Source organism: Enhydra lutris, unplaced genomic scaffold, assembly GCF_002288905.1.
Source record: "Enhydra lutris kenyoni isolate GAN:26980312 unplaced genomic scaffold, ASM228890v2 scaffoldscaffold60, whole genome shotgun sequence".
Lineage (NCBI taxonomy): Eukaryota > Metazoa > Chordata > Mammalia > Carnivora > Mustelidae > Enhydra > Enhydra lutris.
In genome coordinates, this window is record NW_019154144.1 from 5,297,743 (window position 1) to 5,322,979 (window position 25,237).

General features: G+C 44.3%; 1 protein-coding gene across 1 annotated transcript in view; it reads right to left on the reverse strand.

Annotated features, from left to right (window-relative positions):
- Positions 1–25,237, reverse strand: part of LOC111158576 (StAR related lipid transfer domain containing 13) — a 179,132-nt gene that overhangs the window by 6,825 nt on the left and 147,070 nt on the right. Inside the window, exons 5-11 of the mRNA XM_022520697.1 lie at positions 18,462–19,864; positions 17,199–17,369; positions 15,896–16,055; positions 7,394–7,592; positions 2,265–2,475; positions 1,305–1,419; positions 261–482 (exon numbers count right to left, since the gene is read on the reverse strand). Coding sequence (XP_022376405.1) covers positions 261–482; positions 1,305–1,419; positions 2,265–2,475; positions 7,394–7,592; positions 15,896–16,055; positions 17,199–17,369; positions 18,462–19,864 — 2,481 coding nt within the window. The remainder of the gene's footprint in view (positions 1–260; positions 483–1,304; positions 1,420–2,264; positions 2,476–7,393; positions 7,593–15,895; positions 16,056–17,198; positions 17,370–18,461; positions 19,865–25,237) is intronic.

Genomic DNA, 25,237 nt, shown 5'->3' on the forward strand with positions numbered 1-25,237 from the left:
ATTATTTGACAAACAGAGATCACAAGTAGGCAGAGAGGCAGGCAGAGAGAGAGGAGGGGGGGAAGCAGGCTCCCTGCTGAGCAGAGAGCCCGATGCGGGGCTCGATCCCAGGACCCTGGGATCATGACCTGAGCCAAAGGCAGAGGCTTTAACCCATTGAGCCACCCAGGTGCCCTGGAGTGGCCATTTTTAAAGGAAAACAAATCCCTGCTTGTTACACAGGGGTCTCTGGGGGTAATTTTTCCAGTCCCTGAGATTACCTTTTTGAAAGCAAGATCTGTATTGTCTGTGCTGGAGCACGTGACCCAGCCTTTGAACTTCTCCTTGGCTTCTTTCTGGAGGCCTTGGACAAGATGTTCCAAGTACATATGGAAGGTTGCCCCACTCTCTTCCATCTGGGTCCCCAGGTCTTCCAGAGTTGGAGCATGGATCTCAGCCTCCATGTACGAGTTGTGCGACTGGGCTACCAACTCATGCGGGACCTGAACCAACAGATGCACCAAAGAGCAACACACTGAGCTAAAGAAAGGCTGAGACTCACAGAGAAAGCAAAGTAATTCTGTCAAAAACCACAGCATAGGCAATGGGCCTAGTGCCAGGGGGCAAAGGATGTTTTCCCAAGATCTGCGGCAAGGCTGGGGCGGGGGAGTTTCCTAAAGTCAGGAGAAACAAAAACGTTTCTGAGACTCCAGTTGTTATTCACAACACAGAATGACTTCCCCTTCAGTCTTTCTGTCTTTCTTTTATTTTACCTTCAATGCATTTTTACTCAGTTTGGCAAAATGTGGGCTCAGGAAACTTAAGAGCACATAGACTCAAGGGAAACATCAAAATACGACTTAGAAATAACTTTACCTTTTTAGCACACTTTCCCCATTTACAAATGCCAATTTTACCACAAAAAGTGTGCCAGAAGTCTAGCTGAGTTACTTCTTGAACATATCTGCGGCTCAACTCATGAGCTGTCATGGATTCTTAGTGACCAGGGATTGCTCAATGTCACGCACACGCAGATGTTGGACCTAATCAAGTCCAAGTTAACACATGCGTTGGAGTTGGCTGGCTGGCCTTGAACCTGGCAATGGAAGGGAATGTGACCGTTTTCTTGAAAACCATCATCGCGGTAACCCCAGGTGTCTAACCAGCAGAGTCAGTCACATTTCCTGGAGGCAAAGACTAGAGCTGCAGAGCGTATGTACTACTGTCATTGTAAAAGCAGGAGCCGCACACGCAGCCACCACTCCTCCCACCGTCTTATCTGGCTCCAAGAGCTCGGAGGAAGGGTGCTGGAACCTTCTGCTCACCTCAAACAGTCTGTCGCATTCTGTGATCATGTGGGCCAGGCCCTGCGCGGCCGCCAGGTTCTCACTGAGGTCCTTTTGATCTGGCTTCCCGGTGGCATATTTCTTCTGTATGACTCTGTAATCGAAAGGCAGACTTGTAAGCAGATCCCAAACTCTGAGAGCTTTTCACAACACCGAGCCCATCCCTTTTGTTTTTGCTTCCCGCCCGGGTGCTGATCCAGATCCCAGACTTTCTCATTTCCAAATAAAAACAGTGACCACACGGCCTAGATACTCTGAGTCAGGCTAAGAGTCTGACGGTTCATAATGAAAAATCTTGGGAAAAATACAAGGGCAGGAATAACTGCTGGGGGAGAAATTCATCTAGTTTCTCCCCGAGTTTGAAACCACGCTGCTGTAGGCCGCTGGGCCAGAGCCTTAAGTCTCATTAAAGACTGTAAATAGGACTTCTCGTACTTTTTTCTCCTTCCCCCTCACACACTACACACAGACTGCAATACAATTCCTTGGGCCTTCTGGATCACAATGGGCATCCTTCGGGACTACTTGGATTTATATCTAGCAGGTGAATTCGGTCACCTCGAGATATTTTCTTTTCTTTTTTTTTTTTTTTTTAAGATTTTTATTTATTTATTTGACAGAGAGAAATCACAAGCAGGCAGAGAGGCAGGCAGAGAGAGAGAGGAGGAAGCAGGCCCTGCTGAGCAGAGAGCCCGATGTGGGGCTCGATCCCAGGACCCTGAGATCATGACCCGAGCCGAAGGCAGCGGCTTAACCCACTGAGCCACCCAGGCGCCCCTCGAAATATTTTCTGATTATAAACTAAATGCTGACAATTCTCCAAGCTGAAATACAACACAAGAGTTGTTTTTTTGTTGTTGTTGTTGTTTTTTGTTTTTGTTTTTTTTTTAAATCAACTATGGGAAATACCTGGTTTAGGTGTTGATGAGAAAAACCCACCTGGGGGAGCTTTCCTTCTTCAGTAAATTCAGATGGAAGAGGGAGGGGGCCAGACACACAGCAAGGTTCATGGGTGTCATCTGGTTCTCTTCCACCAAGTTGACCACGTCATTGAGAAAACACAGCAGCGTCTGCAAAACCTCCCTGCTCTCGTCGGCCAGCAGCAGGATGGCAGCCTGTGCAGCCTGCAGCCGCTGCTCCTTGGGGACATCTGTGGAAAAGTGGGTGCCGGGTCATGAGCAGGACAGCCGCAGAACCAGCCAGCAGGGAGACAGTGAGTAAACGCCACCTTCCCCGTGTGAAGACGCACTCAGAGTCGTGACCATCGTCCACAACCATGGCGACGGCCACTAATGACACAAAGAAGTCAGTCATTGCTCAGGACACTCAGCTGGTGAGAGGCAGAGCTGGGACTGGAACCCCAGCCATCCAACTCCGAACACCCCCGCCTTGACAATGAGATATGATTTGGCAGGGAACGCCCCCATCCTGGCCTTTCACCGTAACTGAGCAGACCAACCGCTCAGTTGTTTTCAAACTGGTTTTCTACTCTGGCTGAACTTAGCAATAGGCTGGGGCACTGTCAGCCTGGCTTCCCTCATGTCTACCCTCCTACCAGACACTTGGGAAGCACCTTTTGGGATGCCCAGGGCTCTGTGGGGTGTTTCTGGATGCCACTGTGTTAGGGGATGGCAGTATCGCCTTTCTCCACCCCTAGTGGCATAGCCAGGCCTCGATGCCAGTTTGGTACAATTAACTGTGAATGGTGGGATTGAGCTTGTTGGCCCTCTGGAATCCTAGTGGGTCAGCTCCTTGAGGGTCAGCTGGACACATCTTTCTTTTTCTGACAGGTCACCCAGGACTCGGTGTGAGGAGGTGTGCTACTGGCTTCGTGTGGTGACCCAATGGCATGCATTTCATAATCTTGGGGAGAATGGAAATTGAGGTTGTCCTTGGGGAAGAAGAACCAGGCTCGCTAAGGTTTTGGAGAGAGTCTGGCCTTGTCAGGCCATTCCCCTTCAGGGTGGTCCTCGTGGGGTGGTGGCGGTGGGTGTTGGTCAGGCTGCCTTAGAAGGGCACTGGCCCCAAACATATGCTGGGAACTGACAGGGAAAATCACAGCAAATGGTTGCTAGGCACTGCATTGTGCTGCCCCTGGCTGGGTTGATTACTGATCTTTTAGGTCTGACTCACTGCCCTTATTCTTCTCATTCCGAAAGACACCGTCAGGAGCTCACTTTGGTTACACTGTCTTTCTTAAAATACCATGTTCTAGAGCAGGTCTCTGCAGCAGGCTGAAGGGGCAGGGGCATGTGCCTGTGATCATCCTCGGCTTGTGAGAAAAAAGTATCAGGACTTGCAATGATGTTTATGTTTTGCCTCATGCTTTAAAACTACAGATTGGGTATGTTTTATAACATGCACAGTATATCACGGTATATTTCTGTTACAAGAAAGAAATAAGTATACATGCTCAGATATTTACTAATGGTAGGGGTACATGATAAAGACATCCGGAGTCTGCTGCTCCAGAGAGGCTGTGCTATGACCTGTCTGGGCCCTGCTCCTCCCCGCCATCATACATTCCAGGGCCAGGCCCACTCCTGGCTCCGGTCAGCCAGCAAATCCACATTTCTGGAAAAGCCTAACTACATTCAATGTTTTTTTGTTTTTTGTTTTTAAAGATTTCATTTATTTATTTGACAGAGATCACAAGAAGACAGAGAGGCAGGCAAAGAGAGAGTGGGGAACAGGCTCCCTGCTGAGCGGAAAGCCCAATGCAGGGCTTGATCCCAGGACCCTGGGATCATGACCTGAGCCAAAGGCAGAGGCTTTAACCCACTGAGCCACCCAGGCGCCCCGATGACTACATTCAATGTTTTAGAATCCATCTCTACCCCCACCACATCCAGTGTGTGGCACAAGATACACCTGGGTTTAGTAGAAAAGAACCATTTTGTTCAAATTATAGCAGAACCTTGTTCTTTCTTGTTTACTTGTGTTGAAATAGGAGATACTATTAACGATTTCAAGCTTGTCACTGAAGTGTTAGAAATTCAGTTGAGCCATTGAACTGCTTTCAAATAGGCTGCTTTAGCTAAGATGTCTAGTGTGTACCTTATTCAACTTTAGATGGCCAACCTTCTTTAAGAGTCATCTTGTCATGGATACATGTTGTCTCAACTTTCTCTCTACTCACTTATTCCTTTATCCGTCAGAAAGTATCTTCTATTATTTTCTACTAAAAATGATGGTGAAGGTCAACTATTAATCCCTACATTCACCATTCATTTTGGGTCTTAGCTTCATGGACCTTTGTCAAACTTGACACTCCTATAGTTCCTGCCTCTTTCTCAGCTCTCAGGAGACTATTCTAGATCTGCATATCTGTGTGTTGATAATGGCAACATCCAGTTGATTCTGACCACCTCTCTTCTCCTTGCCCTCACACCAGCTCTCCTTCCCCTTTTCTTTTCAATGTTCTCCCAGTCACCAAACTTTAAGACTACAGAGTAGTCTCTGATCTCTCTCTCCTTCTCCCTCCTGGAGACCAGTGGGTTTCAACTATTTTCATTATCCATTCAAATTCTAATCATTTGATGAAAGTCCAAGAAGTACCACAGCTAAAATTAGAACTGCTCTGGAGAAGGGGAGGAAGAACAGTTGCTCTCTTTGACTCCAGAGTCTATCTGTGAAACACTGAATTTCCAGTCTCACTGCTGGAAGTCACTGCATGTAATCTGGCACCCCAGTTAATGTGTTAGCTCACTCTCAAACCCTCAGTTCTTGGACAATCCACTATCTCTTGTTCACCAACTTCAGATTCATGAGTCACAAGAGCAGTCTTGATGGACATTTACCCTTGTGGCAAACACAAACTTGGCTGCCTACCCAATATCTACTCCCTTCTTCCTCCTCTCTAAGAAAATACACTTTTTTTGTTCAGGAGCACTCTGGAATATGCCCAGAAGAGAAGGGCTCTTCCCTTCCCTCAGACTCATGGCATAACCATGTTGGCCTAAACCCAAAGTGGTAATCCCAGTTCTCTTTCCAGTGATGGATTTAAGAGAGAATAGGTAGACCATTTCTGGCCTATTGGACCAAGATAAATACTAGGAGCTTCTGTAAATTTATCTCCTTGATAAAAAGAGACATATGCCCCAGGAGAAGCCCTTCTTCTCTCTTCTTGCTTTTGAGTGTGATTTTGGGAAGACAAGATCATTGTAAGTTATGGCAATTGTATTGTGACCTTGAGGGCATAACCGAGAGAGGCTGACTTCAGCCTTGGCATCACCAAGCTGTGAAATTAACCGACTCTGGAGTTATTTAATTCCAGATTTCTTGTCATGTGTGATTACAAAATTTCCTTATTGTTTAAATCTGCTGGCTTTCTGCTTCTGTCTTTACAGCTGAGAGCCCTGTAACTGGTAACCCCCTCAATAACACTCAAGGGTTCCTCAGTGCTTAATGAATCAAGTATAAACTCTCTGCCCTGACATTCAATGCCCCTCCTTGAGATGGCCCGGTCTAATTTTTCAGTGTCACTGGCACTGCATCAGACAGTTACCATTCACGTAAGCCAGGAGAATACCCTGGAACTTCCTGGACCATGCTCATGTTATGTGAGTCACTCAACACGTGTTCCTTCCATTTCTTCACCTTCAAATTCCCCACCAAGTCCTAGTCCTCATCTGAACTTCCTTGGATTTTCTTTATTAATCTTATTATGGAATTTCTCCAGTCTTGTTCCATGGCAGTTATATACCTACATGTCTCATCTCCCTCAGTGGTAAAATCCTTAAGAGCAGGGAGTACGTCTTACTACCCATCCATATCATCTGTAGCACTCAGCACTGCCCTGTGCAGAAGTGGAAATCAGTAAATGTTTGCTTAGCTAAAATACGTGCTGATGTGATCTGGTTTCTTGTTGGTGAGTCTCAGAAAGGGTCAAAGGGATTTATCTCTTAGAAGCAATCTGGTTTTAACCTCAGACTAGTGCCGACCCTAACTTGAGAACTGATTAAATGTAAAGAATCTTATATGATAGTTCTAAACCAAGAGGGAAGCTTAACTGAAAATGCAGTTCGACCTCTTACAGCAACAAAGTCCTGAACTTTCTCTGTTTGGACGCACATGACATGTATCATTAATTTAACTTAACCTATTCACTTTGACAAAATAATATTTATTTAGTGGGTCATCACTTTATCCTGTTTTTGTAAGTGGTATTTATTATAATCCTTTTTGGATTTGCAATATTGTAGGCCTTAAACATAGCACATTCTCTATAGCAAGGATCTTTTTCAAATTGGATCATTTCCATGTTGTTGATCTCCATTTCAGGCATATTTTCCTGAAAGCTCAAAGTCCACAGGCCAGATTATTATTTTTTCTTTTTTTCTAAAGAGTCAGGACTTGGACCACTGAAATAATTTATAATCATGATATTACTGCATCTAGAAGAGTCACATGTTCATTTCTAATTCCCCCTTTGTAGCTACCTTTAGAAAGATATGCTTTTTAATTAGAAATTGTTTTATTCAATGGTTATTTTAACTATAGAGGCTTTGCTGAGAATTTTCAATTTAACATCACTTAAAAAATTCCAAGTGAAAATATAAATAAGTTGAATTAAGCATAAGCTTGATTTGGTTTGCCTACTTTTTGCCAATTAAAATACATTGTATTAAAAATACATTTGCTTTTTATTTCTGGTCATCTTAACACATTTGGCTTTGAATTTCATGTATCCCAAGGCAATGCTTACTTTTTAAAAAATTAAAGTTTTAAAAAACATTTACATACAAAATAAATTCTACTGTGTCCTCTTCTCATTTTAAAGTTATTAAAAGTACACCGAGAGTAGGTTTTAGATCTTATGCAAAACATTACTGAGAAGGAAAACTTTCATGTCAAAAAGGTATTTTCAAACGCATAACAAATGGTTGGGAGATTTCCATATCAAACTGTGAACAAAGTTTACTTCTGGAAAGAAGCAGAGAATGATAACTTTTATGCATTTCTTTATGGACTCATGTATTACTTGTGTAAGTAGACCTCAGTCTATAGAATGCTTTTTAAGTGGATGGGTGCCCACGAGAACACTGATATGCCCTCCTTCTACTTACACTGATAGATGTGGAGGAAGGTCTCGCTGAGCTTGTTGGTGAAAAGAGGCTCTGGGAGGTCCCGGAAGAACTGTTTTACCATATCCGCCACGTCATACGCAGACTGGTCCTCATAGCTGACATTCTCGGGGAAGTGCTCATTCATCTGACGTAATGCATGGATTCGAGATTTCACACCCGATTTTCGAAAGAGACCCACCTGAAACAAGTCACAGGGACGTGTTAGTGAGGCCACCTTCACCCCAGCCATCCTCTTCCTAAGGCAAGCACCCTGGGAGTGATGAGAAGGCTAGGAATCAGGACTGGATGAGAAGCAATTGCACCCAAACTAGTAAAATGCAAATTACTAGGTTAGTTACTTCGGACAGTAGTTGAACGCTGACTCCCTCTCCTATAAAACGAAGATAAAAATGACAGCCACCTCACAGGGTGATTGTGGAGGCGAAATGAGGAAATACATACGACAGTGCTTTGTAACCTGTAGTCTTCTTAAATAGACTAAATAAATCATGTCATTCATTTATCCAACAAGGGGTGATTAAATACCACTCCATCGCAGGCATACTGACAGTTGCTAGGCGGCATTAGTGAGCAGACCAGACAAATTCCCTGCCCTCTAGTGTTTCCCTGCCCTTAGTGGGGCTTTTGAGAAAGTTTGGTCAATGGAAGGTTCAGTGGCTTCCAGATAAGCAACCATATCCAGTGCACCTATGTGGGAGAGGTTTAGGAAATGTGCTCCTGCAACATAATAATGTTGATTTAAAAGTCGTATTTCTTGTCCTTCTTTGGAATCCTTGTAATACTCCCTATGTTTGTCTCTAACCTGATGCTTGGCACTCATTACTCCGCCTGGTTAGTTACTGTGCGCATAAGCCGTGGCTCTAGTGAGATTCAGACTTCAAGACAATGTCTTACGCCTTTTTCATCCCTAAGGCTTAGACTCCTCTCCTGATTGACAAGCGGAATAGAGCGGTTGGAGCAAGGCTCCTCTCACACACCCAGGAGATAACACCCCTGGTAGGAATGAGTGAGGTGGAGAGGAGCCCTAGGAGATCAGGGATTCCTGCAAGAGTCAGTCTGCAGCTTACACTCAAGGCCCCTCTAGAGGCTCTGCCCTCTGGACTTGCCTCTACCCAAGAAAGGGCTGATTGTCTCTGGGCCCCCTGGCTTCCAGTGAATTTGCATGTTTGCTCTTTTTAAATGCCTGTAGGGCATCGAGTTGTTCCAACTTGGTCCTTCATTCAACCCTCAATCTCTCCTTTTCTCATTCCTCAAGGGCTCCCAGGTTGGCCCATTTCCACAAAGCAAGGTAGGAACATTCCAAGTGGTCAGACAGGTAAGCAGCCGCATACCTGTCAGCCATACCTCCTCCTCCCCACGCCTGGGGAAAGGCGCCAGGCGGTGTCCGAGAGCCAGGCCAGCCTTGACCCAAGTTCAGGTGTCTGAGGAGAGCTCAGTTTAGAATGGGCAGTTCTAACTCCTTTAAAGTACAGTGACAGCAAGAGAAGAACTCCAGGCAGTTAGAGAATACTCAGGGTTTTGTATATGTCAGCGGAACGGGTTGCAGGGGAAAGGATATACTGCTACTCTTTGTGGAAAAACACCCAGCATTCTTAGTTGATACTTCTCGGCATCCCAAGGCTTATCACTCTAATTCCACAGAGCAGGATGTCCAGGCGTATTGCCACTTAAAATATTAATTGCTTTCTTTTTTATTCTGAAAGTTTGGAATGTCTAGAAAATGCCGAACTTTGCCGTACTCAGAGGAGTCTTCAAGAATCTAAGGAACACGTGTCATCCCCGGGCACCTCCTCCAAACTTCAGCATAGCGCACAAGAAGAAAGCATGGACTGTCTGAGGAGAAGTTCAACAGGTCAGATGAATGATCGCTACAGTGAGATCCAGCCTCCACGTGTTTACATTCTCGACTGCTCTAGTTCTGGAAGGAGGCCCAGGACAGTGCCACGGGGATGGGCTACATGGAGTTCTCAGAATCCCAGTGCCCGGAAGGTAAATTCCTAAGTGTGACTCACAAACATTTATTCTCCTGTGAGGTGGTGTGGTTCCCTTTGAGAATTCCTGTTATTTTCTGAGCAGCAGAGAGATACTGATTGGAATCTATCAGAAGAATAGAGCAGACAAGTGTTTGTGTGTAAATGGTAGGGTACCATCCGCTGTGTCTTGCTGGCTTCATTTTGGGGGCACGCTGGTGTGCGTGCGCGAACACATCCCAGCAGTGTTTTCTTTGCATTGTTCTGTCTCCAAGTTTCTTTCTAGTTTCAGCAAATATTGTTATTTTAATTATTGTTGACATGTCTGGAGCTCTCCAGCTGTGGGCTCTGGGCTGCCTGTTCTACTCAGATCTCACAGGATGGCCAGAAGGCGGTCGGGTATTTATTTGTTCTGCCTCAGATCCTGACGATAACCTTCCCATCCCACCCTTATCTTCCAGGGACGTCGGAAATATCTGTGGATTTTTGTTGGAAGCATGGAAGGAAATTTCTTTCCTAAGCCTAATAAAGAAAAAGGTGGTCTGAACTCAGACCAGATTCCAGATATAGTAGCTAAGGATGGCAGAAGGGAAAGAAGGAAAGAAACTCTGGTCTTCAAAACTGGCTCTGGGCTGATGAGAAAAAGAATGCCGGAACCACCCTACTTCCTGACTTCTTGTCATGTGAGCCCATGAACTTCCTCCTGTTGAGGCCATCTTGGGACAGCTTTCTGCTCCTTGTAGCGGAAAACTCCACAGACACAGTAAGTAGAAGATTCTTCCAATGGTGCAAAGATCCCGAGAACAGGGAGAAGTTGACCTACGCCTTCACTGAACAACCATGGGTGGTGGCCTGAGTGATGGCTAATAATCATTTCTTCTTAGAAGAGTTTTCAAAGTGGTGATGAAACTATAGCACTTCTGGTGAAAAAATTTTTTCCAGGTGAAAAATAGAGAGCAGAAGAAAGCATTTTAAAACTGTTGCTTCTGAGGGCAGCCTTGTCATCACCACGGGCAGGCGGCCGCTTCAGACCCCTCAGCTTCATTACGAGGAAGACCCAGTGGGGGTGAAATGTCTTTCTTTGCCTCTGTGTCAGTCCCTGCTGGTAGTCACACAGGGCCCCATGCTTGGTTTAATTCTCTGCTGTCATCATTTTGAAATTCTTAATAATTTATGAACAAAGATCTCACATTTTCATTTCGTACAAGGCCTTGCCAGCTCCCTAGCAGGTCCTGGGCTCCTGTACCTTGAAAGAGCAGCACGGACACCCTCTCTGAAGAGGGAAGTATGGTGGTCAGAAATGCGGCGTTCATTTTACAAGCAGCTTGCCTGTGATCACTCATTTTACAGGTAAAATGGTGAACGGGGAGTATTCCCTTGGTCTTGTTTTTCCTTTCCTCTCTTTTGTCTTCCATGCAAAAGCCCGGTTCTGAAAAATCAAGGACTCAGGGTATAATCTGAAAAGGTCCCAGAGCATCACTTTTCTTGTCTGAGGGAGGCAAGGGGACCGTGAGAAACAGCCAGTGGGTAGGAACTTGTACTAAGTAGGAAGTGTCTTCCCAGCATCACTGAGCATTTGAAACTTACTGTTCTATTAGAAGGAGAGGTCGGGCACATGAGCCCTGCATTAGAATTCAAATTTCACCTAAATAATATTAAATCTCCTACTTGGCATCCCTTTTATGCTAATCCTTTCAGTACTTGATGATGCTTATCGGGACTTCCATTTCCTTTTCTTCAGAAATGTGCTTGGCTGATGAAGAAAGGTTAGTTTTATTCGGAAAGAGAAAGGTTCCTAGGCACCATATGCGGCGGGTTCTGATTCTGAGCTCTGCAGTCTTGGCCTCTCCCCGCAGTGACTTCGTATCTGTCAGGAGAAGCATGACCTGTGCCTCTGTGCGCCGTGGATTTAGGGCAGAAATAAAAGCTCAGCCAGCAGAGCAAGGATCCTCTCACACATGGCTACGTCGGAATACAAATGGTTTATAACCAAAGGCTAAACTTCCTTATTTCAGCTGGGGCCAGCTGCGCGGGGGAGAATGGACACACTGTGTTTCATCATATATAAACTGTTCTGCACTTGGGAGTGTAGGAGGCCAACCGTTGGCCATGTTTCAGGGCCCGGTGGGGCTGCATTCAACTGTCAGTGATGAATGCTCATGGTGGAGGTGAATGCTTAGCATGAGGGAAAAGGGGCCAGCTCATTGCAGGAAGCCTCCTTCCTGAGAGCCGGGATGAAGCCAGAAGAGAGTCTGGGATGGTGGTTCAAGGTACCGTGTATAGGGAGGCAGCACGGGAGCCAGTCAGCATGGTGTGGAGGAAAGGTGTTCTGCGATGTTCTGGTTTTCTATGACCCAGGGGCTGAGGTCTCAAGATCTCATGCAGACCTGAATCTTTTTAGTTCCAAGGAGGTGCTACTGGCAAAGAAAGAACAGTCTTGTGTGATGTATGTTCCCTCTCTCTTGCTCTTGTCCCCTCTTTCCTTATGGATTCATTCACTTTTATTTGCTCTTGGTCACTCTTAAAGCTCTAGAACCGTTTTCCTTTCAAGCCTGGTTTTACTTCTCCATTGCACTTGTCCTGTTTTCCCTTGTTCCCTTCTTATTAACCCCTTCCTTCTTCACGGAGACTAGAATGGGATCTCTGTGTCCTTCCCACACTCTATGACTTCCCAGGTGGGAAGCCCTGCAGGTGTGGAGTGCTTCATAAGGGAGTAACAGGCTCTGGCGAAAATCCCTTGGACATCTTACATGTTCTTCCTTCAGACCAATACAAGACAGGTTTGCCTTATTCATTTTGGTTAAAGCTGGAATCAGTATTTATGTCCTTGAAATGAGTCTTTTGCCTACAGAGCTTTGCCAGCACATGTTTTTCAGTAAGGCATTCTTGCAGATTGAAAAAAACAGTGAGAGGCTTGATGTGGAGACTGAGAATAAGCCAGTGAGCCAGGACTGAGGAAATTCTGGTGCCCACTGCCCTCTTGATTTGCAGGACTTTTACTTCAGACAGGAGATTGGACCCGGTAACAGTGGTCTTACTGGTGCTACCCATTATTCGGAATCTGCAGGGGTCTTGAGTGGTTTCCAGTCAACACTAAACACTGTGTGGTGGGTAGAACAGAGGTACTACAATTCATTTATTTCCACCCAACTTTGTTCAGAAAAGAATTCAAGGTGACTTAAAATGATCTATAAAATGTATAAGATACCATTTAAGATTATAGATAAGAAAATTTGAGCAAAAGGAAAATCAAGATAGAATAGCTGAAACTAGTAATAATGTACAAAATTCATACCAAAATTTTACATTTATCTACCACAGGCAGAACACACATTTGGCTCCAATCTTTCTAGCATTTAATACGGAGGGGAAAACATAACCAGTTGTTCTTTTTTGTTTGTTTGTTTGTTTTAAGATTTTGTTTATTTATTTGACAGAGAGGAGAGCACAAGCAAGGGGAGCAGCAGGCAGAGGGAGAGGGAGACAGACTCCTCACTGAGCAGGTAGCCTGATGTGGGGCTTGATCCCAGGACTCTGGGATCATGACCTGAGCCGAAGGCAGATGCTTAACCAACTGAGCCACCCAGGAGTCCATAGATGTTCTTAATATAAGAAACAGACTAGTTGTCTAAAAAAACCCACAATGTTTTCAGGCTTTAGGGCTAGAGAAAAACTCTTCCATGATCACAGCATGAATACCACCTCATATAATAATCAACATTATTGACAAAATCTTGACAGTGCATTTATCAATGAGTTTTTAGGGCCATTTCTCCAAGTGTGCCTCAGTGGTAGGGATGGTATCCCCCAAAGTCCACTGGGACAAACAATTCTCACAGGTGGCAGTAGAGTATAGTTTTTAAAAATCTGGACTCTAGAATTAGCTTTTCAAGCAAGTGTTGGCTCCACCATTGCTACCCGGCAGAAATCGCTACCCAAGGTGGATATGGCATTAAATGAGAGAGTGAATGTAAAACCATGAGGATAATGCCTAAAACATGCTGGGTCCTCAAGAAACAGTATCACTATGAAGCTAATGGCATAGATGCACTGCATTTCCTTTAGGTATTTCTGAACAAACACTGTTCTCTTAATAGAGCTTTAGCTGAGAAACATTCACTGGTCACACATTGTAGTGTTTAGGACAAAATATTTTTTTGATCTTGGTAAAAGGCAGAGCCAAAGACTCTAAGAGAAATAGCCAGGAGGAGGGATGAGTCTTATGTACCCTTGGGAAAATTTAGAAGCTTGGAAAAACACACGTCTGAATAAAAGACTATCTTCCACAAAAACACAATCTTGGGGCTGTGCTAACAAAACAACAAAAGTACAATTGAGGCCACAAAGTCCTATGCATAAGGTGTGTTTGCAATGCTGTTAGGGTAGCAGAAGAGATCAGAGTGGGCATTTCCACATATTCACCTAAGACCACCTCTCAAGCAAGTTTTCTCATAAGATATCCGTAGATCATCTACTTTGATTAATGTGCAATTTTGGTAAAAGCTCTAAAATTAAAAAAAATAATAATACTTAAGTAACTACATTCATTGGATTGCTCTATTTGGATGTTATTCACAAGTCAATGTTGGGGCATCTGGTAAGCACTACAGTTTTAGAAAAGGGGTCTGTTGACCTTCTTTCTGAGAAATAACAGGCAAGCTACTAAGGCCATTTCTCAAAAGAAAACAGTCCTTACCACCACAATAGTAATTAACAGCAATGACTGCTGCCCTCCACTATGGCATCAAAAGAAATGGGAGAAAATGTATACCTGTATATTCTCTAGATTTGGAGTGGGAAGGCAAAAGGGGAGCACACATTTGATGCCACACAAAGATGGCATCAAATGAAGAAGTTACTCCTATTCCACTCCACTGAAAAGTGGTGTCTGATTCATCAAGTGATCATCCTGATTTTAAGTGTGGTCTCAGTATCAGAGTAGATACAAGCATCAATAGCCAGGGTCCATGAGTTCATGTAGCTCAGCTCATTCCTGTTCACTGAGCCCAAGGCCAAGTAAAATTTAGGTAAAACGGGAAGTAATTTTAGGTGGGCATGGCTTATTCACATGGTATTAAAGAATCTGATGCACAAAAGCCATTGGAGAACAGTTGCCTGAAAATACCCCCACTACCCAAGGCTGCAATTTATCAAGTGGGAATATGGGGTTATTTGGGGACAGAATGTCTAAGAAATGAATGGGTGTTAATTTGGAAGAGCAAAGGTTGGGCCTAGTAAATTAGAGAATGGGTGGCACTCTGGGTCCAGTCATGGGCCACCATTACGTTGGTCCCCAAACAGTCATGGAGACAGAAAATGATCTCTGTGTATTTTGTTTGGCTTGAGATTTTTAACGTACAAGATGAAGGCATAGTTGATTTAGCAGATACTGCTTTCACAGTTCACTTGCACATTTTAAAAAGATGTAAATAAATTTATCTTTGGTTCAGGTTTAAGTTTTCCTGGTCATGGTGCCAAAGGAAGGAAGGAAGAAAGGAAGGAAGGGAGGTAGGTAGGAAAGAAAGAAAGAAAGAAAGAAAGAAAGAAAGAAAGAAAAAGAAAGAAAGAAAGAAAAATCAAGCGAGCTCCTGGGTGGCACAGTCAGTTAAGCGTCAGACCCTTGTGTTGTTGTTTTTTTTTTTCCCTCACTTCATTTTATTTTTCCAGTGTTCCAAGATTCATTGTTTATGTACCACACCCAGTGCTCCATGCAATCCATGCTCTCCTTAATACCCACCACCAGGCTTACCCATCCCCTTACTCCCCTCCCCTCCAAAACCCCCAGTTTGTTTCTCAGAGTCCACAGTCTCTCATGGTTTGTCTCCCCCTCCAATTTCCCCCAAATCACTTCTCCTCTCCATCTCACAAAGACCCTTGGTTTTGGCTCAGATTGCAATCTCAGGGTCGTGAGATCGACCCCCACATTGGGATCCCCCCCTCAATGCAGAGTCCGCTTGAAATTCTCTCTCCTCCTGCCTCTGCCCCTCCAGCTTGTGCTCTCACTCTCTCTCAAATAAATAAATAAATCTTTTAAAAAAAGGAATAAAAGGAGATATAAAAACCTAATTCCTTTCTCAAAAAAACAATAAAACGGGTGGAAGAATGTTATGAGATCAGTGATGGCAGTGGAGTAATTATGAAAAAGGAAATGCAGTGTAAATCGTAACTCCCACTTTCTAGGGAATGCAAATTTGACAGCACGGGGTACACACTACTAACACACAAAGTATAAACATGAATTTCCCCTCAGAGAAACAAACAAACAAACAAAACCCAACCAAACAAACCGAAAAAAACCATGAATTTTCCCTCAGGACGTCATTCAAGCTGCCAGTGAGGAAACACCCTCATACGGCTTGACCGGATGTAGCCTGGGCAAATTAAATACTGACTTATCGAGATCACAGTGCCTTTAATTTTCAGTGAGCATGCCTTAGGTGATGCTGGGGAGATGTGACTTTGTCTGGCGTTCCATAAATCCAGGTCCGTGTGTTGGGATTTACAACCATACCTGATCGAGGCAGTTGCTACGCAGGTATCTGAGTGCTTGCTGAATACTCTGAGGCAGGGGCTGTCCCGTTCTCTGGACGTGGACTATGAGAGGAACACCAAAGACAGTCTTGTCTTTGTAATCAGGAACTTTCATCCTCTTCATGAACTTTGGAACTGACCTAGAATTCACAGAAACCAGGTCATGCAAACCTCTTGGGGCAGCCTGTGGGGAGAGGCTGTGAAAGCAAGTAAGAGGAAAGCCAAGCTTTTGTTGGAACAACCAACACGCACAGGGGGGATTCAACATCTCCCTCTTAATTAATCACATGACATGGAAGTACTCTGTGGGCCCCTTGCCTGTGTTAGATCTCTGACTATAAAACAGCATGATTCACGTTAGCGGAATGGATTTATGGCTCTGTTCTCAAGTCAAGGGGACAACTTTCCAATTTAATTGTGAAGGACACACCTCTCAAGAGATGAGCACTTGTCGCCAATAAGATGAAACAAAACAAACGGAAAAACTACAAGAAGAAGAAATTAACTGGGGTTGGAGGAGAAGAGGAAACACTTCTTGGCTGTATCCTTACTTCTCTAGAATCGGCTGCACTTTTTTAAAGGATATTTTAATACACAAGGATATATTCATTCGACATGCAATTTATAACTTCCCAAAATGTTTTTCTAAAGGCACTGTCGATTTCTCTCTATACATCATATATAACATAGGACAATTAATGACATACTTTATATTTTTTCAAACCCACCAGCTCATCTAAAACAGGTCCATATTTAGGTTTCAACACCTGCTTTTGTCAGTTCCCTATGACAAAGGTTTACTGCATATTTTTGTTTTTATTTGCCACTGAAGTCCAAGCCGGAATGCATTTGAAGAATTAAATGCCCTTTGAATGAATCAGTGCTCTAAGTGGTGAGCCCTGCATTGAGCCAGAAGGTACAAGCGATAGCTGTTTCTTTGCAAATTGCCAGAATTCTTTTATGGACAGTTCTTTTTAATGCCTCTGTTCACCATTCATCACCCTTTCCTTGTCTTTTTTTCCTTCTCGGAACCTGACTGCTTTCCCTGGAAGCTAAACAGGAGCTACAGATAAAGCCAGGCTCCCAGCCGGGCTGCATCCCCTCCGCGCCGCTGTGGCAGAGAAGGTGGACCGGGAGGCGGAACTGCCGCCTTATTTTCCGGACATCGGCAGCGAAGGCCACGAGGGGCTTCTTTAGAGGTCCGAATTTCACTACCGAAGCTTTGCATCTGGGTACTTCGCTCTACAACAAAGGATCCCCTCCTGAGCGAACGCGCTACGCACCACGTCCAGCCGTGTTTGTTGGACATGGAGTATTTCTCCATGATGGCCGTGAGGCGGAGCAGTGAGAAGCGCTGGAGCAGGTTCAGCTGGCCGGCCGTCTGGTTGCTGATGTGCGGTGCTGTGGACGCCTGGGGCTGGTGCGAGAGCTGGAAACTATTCCATCGGAGTCGCCTTTACCAGAAAGACCGTCAGAGAAGCCAGTCACCACGTGTACGTGTTATTGGAAAACACAGGATGTTACTGATTTTTAAGTGGCTAATCAACATAGCTTCCGAGCCAAGAGAAATCACAAAGCAAATGGAACAGAAGACACCAATGCAGAGAGGAAACGTCAGGCACTATGGCTTTCAAGTCTGATACATCTGGGAAAGGTTTTAATAAGCCTAATATATTTTATGTGTTTATTCCTAAGTTTGTTCCCGAAGTGTTGAAAGCAGCTGAGACAGTGTATGTGTGCGTGTGTGTTGAGAGAGAGAGACAGACAGAGGGAGAGCTCGAGATGGAGAGCGAGATATAGAATGTTCTGGAACATTTGGATCGTTTTTGCACTGCCTTCCCGTCTGCATTAGAATTCTCCTGCTGTTGACATGGAACCTGAAGGTGGCAGGCACAGAGGAAGGAGCACTGCGGAAGAGATGACAGGTCAGCGAACCCCCAGGGACATCTCGGCCTCCACAAGAACACAGCAGCATGTACAGTATGACTGTTTCCACTAGTGACGCTCTTCTGGGGCCATTTCTCGCAGGTGTTTCTGAATCAGTCTTTGTAAAATAGCTTTATGTACTTGGTAATTGGCATTTTAAAGCCAAAATAAACTTGTGAAGTACACACCTCAGGTCTCAGAAGTTTCTCACAGGATTAAAAAAAAAAAAGTTTAAAAATCTGAGGTAGGGACGTTTTAATTAATATGGCAACAAGGTCATGGGAAGCACCTGCAAACAGGCTCCGGGCCTCTATTTCCAGTGATTTCCTGACGGTGCCTAGCAGAGTGCTCTGCACACACACACACAACATTTTCTGGAGTGAAAGTTAAGATAGAATTAAAGGACAAAGACACAGAGAAATGAATGTGAGTTAACATGGATTCGATCATCATAACATCTGTAGCAAAGATATACTTCCGTTCAAATACTTCCTAACGGCAGATAACAGTTCAAATAGCGTCAGGCACTTAGTGAGCATGCTATAAATGTGTGTTAGATAAACAGACCATAATTATTATGAAGTCGATTAAAAATCATTTCAGAAAATCATGCCACCAACCTGTTTGGCCTGGTCAGAGAGGCCCCTACACCAGAGTCCCTCCTCTCTCGGACCCCAGTGGCCTCCGACTCATTAAGAGATGTTCCATCTCTTTCCATGTCACTGGGTGTCGTCCGACCCTCGGAGACAGAGTTGCCTTCGAAATCTAAGGTGATCTGATTAGGAGATGGGAAGGGGCATAAGCCGGGTTCCCCAACCAATGCATCATGTGTTTGCAGTTCAGGCAAGACATTTTTTGACCAGTCGTCCACTACCTCTTGGAGCCCATTGACATGGTGCAAAATGTCATCTAAATGAGGGAAGAGGTCATCTTTCTCCAAGTCCAGAAGATCTCCTGTACTGGCGTACAAATGGGAGCCCGGGACGTTGTCGTAGATACTGACTCTGCTCGCTCTGTGGCAGGACGCCATGAGCCTAGGCTCCCTGGCCCCGGGGCCCTGCTGTCTGCCCAGGGAGATGCTGCCGGTCCTCCAGTTAACCCCATTGCTACTGTCTGTTGGTGAGAGGCTTTCGATAGAGAGCGCCTTGGGGAAAGTACCCGGTTTGTGATCCTTGGGTATGTGCACCACCAAGTTCTCTTGGGAATGGAACTCATGCATGTGGTTCTGATTGCCTGCATCCTGCAGGGCTGTCCCGGCCAGCACGTCCAGGTCTTCCAAGTACATGCCCCCCCGCTTGTTGGCCTCCTGGCACTTCCGTTCCTTTAGGCCGGGCGTGCTCACCCCACTGCTGCTGTTTTCTGACTGGCTGCTCTCCCCGCCCCATTTGCTGGCACTCAGGAGCCCTTTGGTGCAGGCAATGGGGGGCGAGCTCTGGAGATCTCCGTTTGGTATGGGGACGCACTGCATGGCCTTGAAGGCCTCCGGCTCCTGCTGCAGCACGGGCCCGCTGATCACCAAGCCCCCGGTCCGCCCCGGCCCCTTGTGCCTTCCATGCGCTCCCTTCCCTCTGAGAGTTTCCATGCGTTTCAAAAATGACTTGGCTCTGGTCCTGGTGGGTTTCTCATTCTTTGGGTGGAGGGGGTAGTTAAGAACGTCTCTGGGGGACTGTGGGAGGCCACTGCCAAGGAACGTGGCATCCAGCATGACCGGGCTGTCGGGGCAGGACTGGCCGGGGCAGTCGAACGGCTCCCGGCCAGCACTGTGGCTGCTGCCCGGCTGGCTGCGGCTGTCACTCCCTCCGCTGCTTTCGCTGTGAATGGAGCAGACCTCGGGTTCACTCAGGTCTGTGAGGACGCTTTCACTGCTCGTGGTGTTTCTCATCCTCACGTCTCCCGATGACCCATTTCGGTCTCCTCCGGGGAACAGCGTGTGCAGGTCGTCCACACGAGACCACCGGCGGCTGGTTCTTTGGAAAGTCCATTTGTTGCTGATGCAGAGATCTTCCTCATCTGAGTCGTCACCCTGAAAAACATCAGAGAAAATGCTCATCTCCAGGCAGCTCGGATGCAGTGGGAAACTGGTGAGCTCAGAGGCAAGGTACTCCCCCTGCCTTCCCTTCCTTCCTCCATTCCACGCCTGTCTTCCTGCCATCCCTCTGTCCTTCCACCATCTTCCCTCGTCCCGTACACCCTCCTCCTCCTCCCTCGTGGCTGGAGGATCTCTTCTCAACCTGCCAAGCTTTCTTCCCTTCAATTTTCATAGAGTTTCTGAATCCTTCCTTCCTCTCCAAGAAGTTTTCCTTGACTGATTACAAAGAGGTGTAATTACCATCTCACTAGATGTCTAAATATAAAACACCTGCAAGTTCTCTTTTTCAGAAACTTACTCCTGCCATAAAAGGCACTTACTTCTTTCCTGAAACCTCTTCACTGAGCCCCAGGACCCTATTTCCAGCTTCCCTCTTCTGAACCTGAGCATTAGTCTATCTCAAAGCTAACACTCCTTGCTTTAGTCTCCCAAACCTGATTCTTACTGTGTATTCCCCTGTATAAATTAACAGCGAAATTACTCACTGAATTCCTCTAAGTAGAAACTTGGGAGCCATTCTAGACATCACTATTTGAGGAGGGGCCAATCCACCTTGCTGGCTTTGCTTGGCCAGCCTTCTTGTTTTTAATCAACTCTGAAGCTCAATGCCTTTGGCAAGGCATGCATCTCTGGGCTGCGGCAGCCCCCAGGCTCTGCCCTGTCTTCCACTCTGTGCCTCACGCATTTCTTTGACCTATCTGGGTGCTGCCCGAGTATGAATCCCCTGTGAGATGCCAGCCTGGGCTTCCTGTGGCCAGAGATGGCCTTGTTTATCTTTGCAAATCCTTGTGGCCCAGGACAGACCTTGATCTAGGGCAAAAAATAACAATCTCCTTCCAAGATAAATGGATTCACCGGCTTCTTCCCCTGCCTCGTCATGCATATTATCCAGACTCAACTCTGAAGTGACTTTCAGATCTGTTCCCTCATTCATATCTTCATTCCCATTCCCTTTGTGTAGGCCCTTGGCACCTCTGTCTGGGTCTATTACAGTAAAAGCCTGGCTAGAATCCTTGTTGCCAGCGTCTTCCGCATCTAAACAGCTTTCCACAGTGCAATCCAAATACGATCGTGTAATTTTCCACCTTTGAAGCCTTCAGCGTCCCTTGGCCTTCACAGAAGTCTTTAGCGTGGCATTCAAAGCCCTTTCAACCTTCCTGCCATGTACTGTTCTTGCCTCACTCCAGTTGTGTCTCATAAGTTCACTGCACTATGCTCTCTGGTCCGCATTGTTTGAAGCCTTCCCTCACTGCTCCAAGGCAATGACTAATTTTTCCCCTGAGCTTTATAGCATTTGGATTAGATCTTTGTTGTAGCATTTATTCTAATGACAACTTAAGCTCATGCCACTTGCATCTACCGTCAGTCGTTAGAGGTAAGCTCATCAAGAGAAGGGCTAGTGTTTCAGGGTCATATTTATATCCTCCCCAATGTCAAGCACATAGTAACTGCTCCATGTTTTTTTTATTATTTGAATTAAGTTGATTCCATTTTACTCTGGCATCTGGTTCTAAGACCTGGTTCCAAATTCTGGTAACTTCAGTTAAGGGTTCAGATGATTGCAAACTGCTTACTTTCTCCAAAATAAATTTCTATCACTCATGAAATGGGACTAAAAACAGGCCCTGCCTCATAGGTTTGCTGAGGGAGTTAAATGAAATAATGCATTTAGTAGGGCCTCATTGAGGAGTATTTGTTTGTTATTTTCCAGGGTTGGCTCAAATGCTTATCTATTTATTGCCTATCTAAGAGGACTGCTTACCTATCTTTTTACATACCTAATGCCCATTTTAACTCCCCTTAATTTTTTAATATATTCTGGTCTCGAAGAAAAGTAAACAGATGTTCCATCAATCATACTGGCATCTCCCCATTCTCGCTTATTTCTTGAAAATTTAGATTCATATGAGTTGTACTAAGTGACAAATTCGAACATTCATGTATGATGGAAGGTGGAAGAAAGTAAAACAAACAAAAAAACAAACAAACTAAGGTACTAATGGAGAATTCCACAGCTTTGGGATCACATTGGGAAATTAGCTTTGAGTTCAAAAAAAGGTTATATAAAGCTTTGGCAAAGAAGTTTAAAAAGAGGTACAACTGGAAAAAAGGAAAGATTCTAGGATGATGAATCAAAGTTATACTTTTTCTGTAGCATTTTTGATTTCTCTTTCTCTGTGACTGACACAAGACTTGATATTTGAGGGCTATTTATATATTAGGCACCATAATAGGTTGAAGCTTGAGCCCACTGGATTTTCATATCACATTTCAGGAAGCTAGTGATAAGAAGTTGATATTAAGTGATCATTCTGAAAGCCCTTTCAGCAAATACTTTTTGAGGAGGCCAGCAAATACTTTTTGAGGAGGCCAGAAAAGGATAACTTCTAAAGAAACAGCAGATATTTTAAATAGAAACTACGCTATGTGGTGTGGGCTCCAGCGAGTTCTCTCTCAAGCTAGCCCAAACTTAGTTACTGGTGCTAACAAACCACATACTAGTTGGATAAAGATTCCTTTATTTTGGTCAAGAAAAGATGCCAAGCTGGGCACTGTAGACTGGGACTGGAAAGTCTGCCCCTGACTGCTGGACTCTAAGAGCTTATTATGCTAGCTCTGAGCAACAGGAAGGTATTTACAATCCAACCAAGTCATGTGAAACAGCAGTAAACTCCTGGAAAAAGGGCCAGTGGTTCAGGGGAATTTTGCAGTATTTAGATCTTTTGAACCAAAACAAACAAATGAAAACCAAAGCAAAACAAAAACAAAACAAAGAAAAAAAGATAAAACACCTATTTTCCTTTTGCACCTTGTGCATATAATTATTATAGTATGTCCCAAGGGTTGTGACATGATTCTGTTCTTTCCACCAGTGCAGAATCTTTCAAGGTATTGATATTACATACAATAAAATATTTTTTATTGTATGTACAATAAAAATACATACGATAAAAAATTTTCCATCACAGGGGCACCTGGGTGGCTCAGTGGGTTAAACCTCTGCCTTGAGCTCAGGTCATGATCTCAGGGTCCTGGGATTGAGCCCCACATCGGGCTCTCTGCTCAGCAGGGAGCCTGCTTACCCTTCTCTCTCTCTCTGCCTGCCTCTCTGCCTACTTGTGATCTCTCTCTGTCAAATAAATAAATAAAATGTTAAAAAAAATTTTTTTCCATCACAGCTTAAGGCACACATATATTACAATAAACAAACAAACTAATGCTATAATAATTATCCTTGTTTATACTGATATTTCATAATCTAGTTCGGTCTGTTTCATTTTTAAAAAATATTGTTCCTTACCCACCCAACTGATTTCACAACCCACCAATGGGTCATGTTCCACCACATGAAAATCACACTGCCCTAGATTGAGTCATTAAAAAAAAGAATCAGGGCCCAGCAGACTATCATGCATAGAGCAGACTCTCCAGTAATAATTGCGGAAGTGTACAGATTAAGAGATGTTGGGGTGCCTGGGTGGCTCAGTGGGTTAAAGCCTCTGCCTTCGGCTCGGGTCATGATCCCAGGGTCCTGGGATCGAGCCCCACATTGGGCTTTCTGCTCCGTAGGGAGCCTGCTTCCCCCTCTCTCTCTCTGCCTGCCTCTCTGCCTACTTGTGATCTCTGTCTGATAAATAAATGAAATCTTAAAAAAAAAGAAAAAAAAGAGATGTTGAGATTTCACCTGTTTGATAATTTTTTTGAGGCTAAAAACAGTATGATTACTTAGAAATGCAAAATGGAAATCTCTAGGAGTCAGATAGATGTATTTATGAGAAAAAGACACACCAAACAAACTTTAATCCTGTCTCAATGGCTTAGTAGACCATGGAAATCCAGACACGTCTGGATTCTATCAAAAGAACTGACAGGAGGTTCTCATGATATTGTTGTGGCCAAGATGGCTAATTGTATTTGATGCCACAGAGAGTTTTGCTGGTGACTGGTAGAGTAGCTCACACCAAAGAGTGTGATCAAAAGGCTGAGTGCAACTAAGGGAGAGATCTGTGAAGGATGCCTCAAAATTATGTCCATTTTAAGAATAATTTGAATGAGCCAGGATAATTCACATTTTTAAAGTATGAATACGGCACAAGGTAATTTGCTAAGTGATCTTGAACAAGGTACTCTTTTTGAGAGTCAATTTCCTCAGCTGTAGATGGGAATGATAATAATACACATCTAGCGTGATCTGTCCACACACCCAAAAGAGATTAAATGTGAAAATGCCACATAAGTCTTAAAGGGCAATATAAAGCTAATTACTGTTTTTAGAGACTGGTGATACCGAGATGTATAAAGATCTTAACAGAATTGAAGGATGGCCTGATAATAAGATGAAATGTCGTGAAGTAAAATATAAAGACCCTAACTTCAAAAATTAAGTATAGCGTGTGCAGGATGGAATAGATTAGTGTAATAGCGGTTCCTATTAATAGCTTTGAGAGTTGTAGATTTCAGCTTAATGCGAATTCACCATGTAATGTGGTTAACAAACTGAGACACTAACTTTAGGATACCTGACCAGAGCATGGATCTCAAGACTTCAGGTTGGAGCCCCACTGTTTTGTGCCCTGGTCACAGCCATCGGAAACATTCTAAGAGGCACATGGAAAGGGCTGTATTTCTAGAGAACAGTAATCAGGATAGCCAAGGACCTAGGAACCACAATTCCCCTGAACGATGATTAAGAGAACTAAGAGTTTGGTTTAGAAATGAGAAATTCTAGACCAGTGCTATTCAAAGTGTGGTCAAGGGGCTGCCAGTCCCCAGACTGAGCAATCTTCAAAGAGGTCAGTACAGACCTTATTGAAAATACAGCTTCACTTAGTTCATCTTGAATAGAAGGTAAAAAGGAGTACTTTCAGCTTTTAAAAATTATTTTAAAACCCCTTCTCCAATTGTAGTCAGTATGCTCTGTGAGACTGGTTTCTTTATGAGGACTAGGATTAAAACAAACAAACAAAATTTAGAGATACACGTTCTTCCCCATGAATATAGTGTTGTTGGCAATCCAGCCTAAATTAGGTAACAAACAGGAAACTCGCTGTCATGAATACTCACAGTCTTAGCATTTGATCAAAGTGTGTGAATAGGCATTTAATACGGAAAACTGCTATTTCAAAGTAAACTTTTGGTTCAGTTACAACAGCTGAACAACAAAAAGGTTATGAGTGTAATCACGATTCTTATCAATTGCCTATACATACACTTTCAATAAAATTGTACACAGTTTTTATAACTCTTTTCTATTTCCCATTATATTTGGCTTGATTATATTCATCGGAATGCAACTTTTGTGTTTGT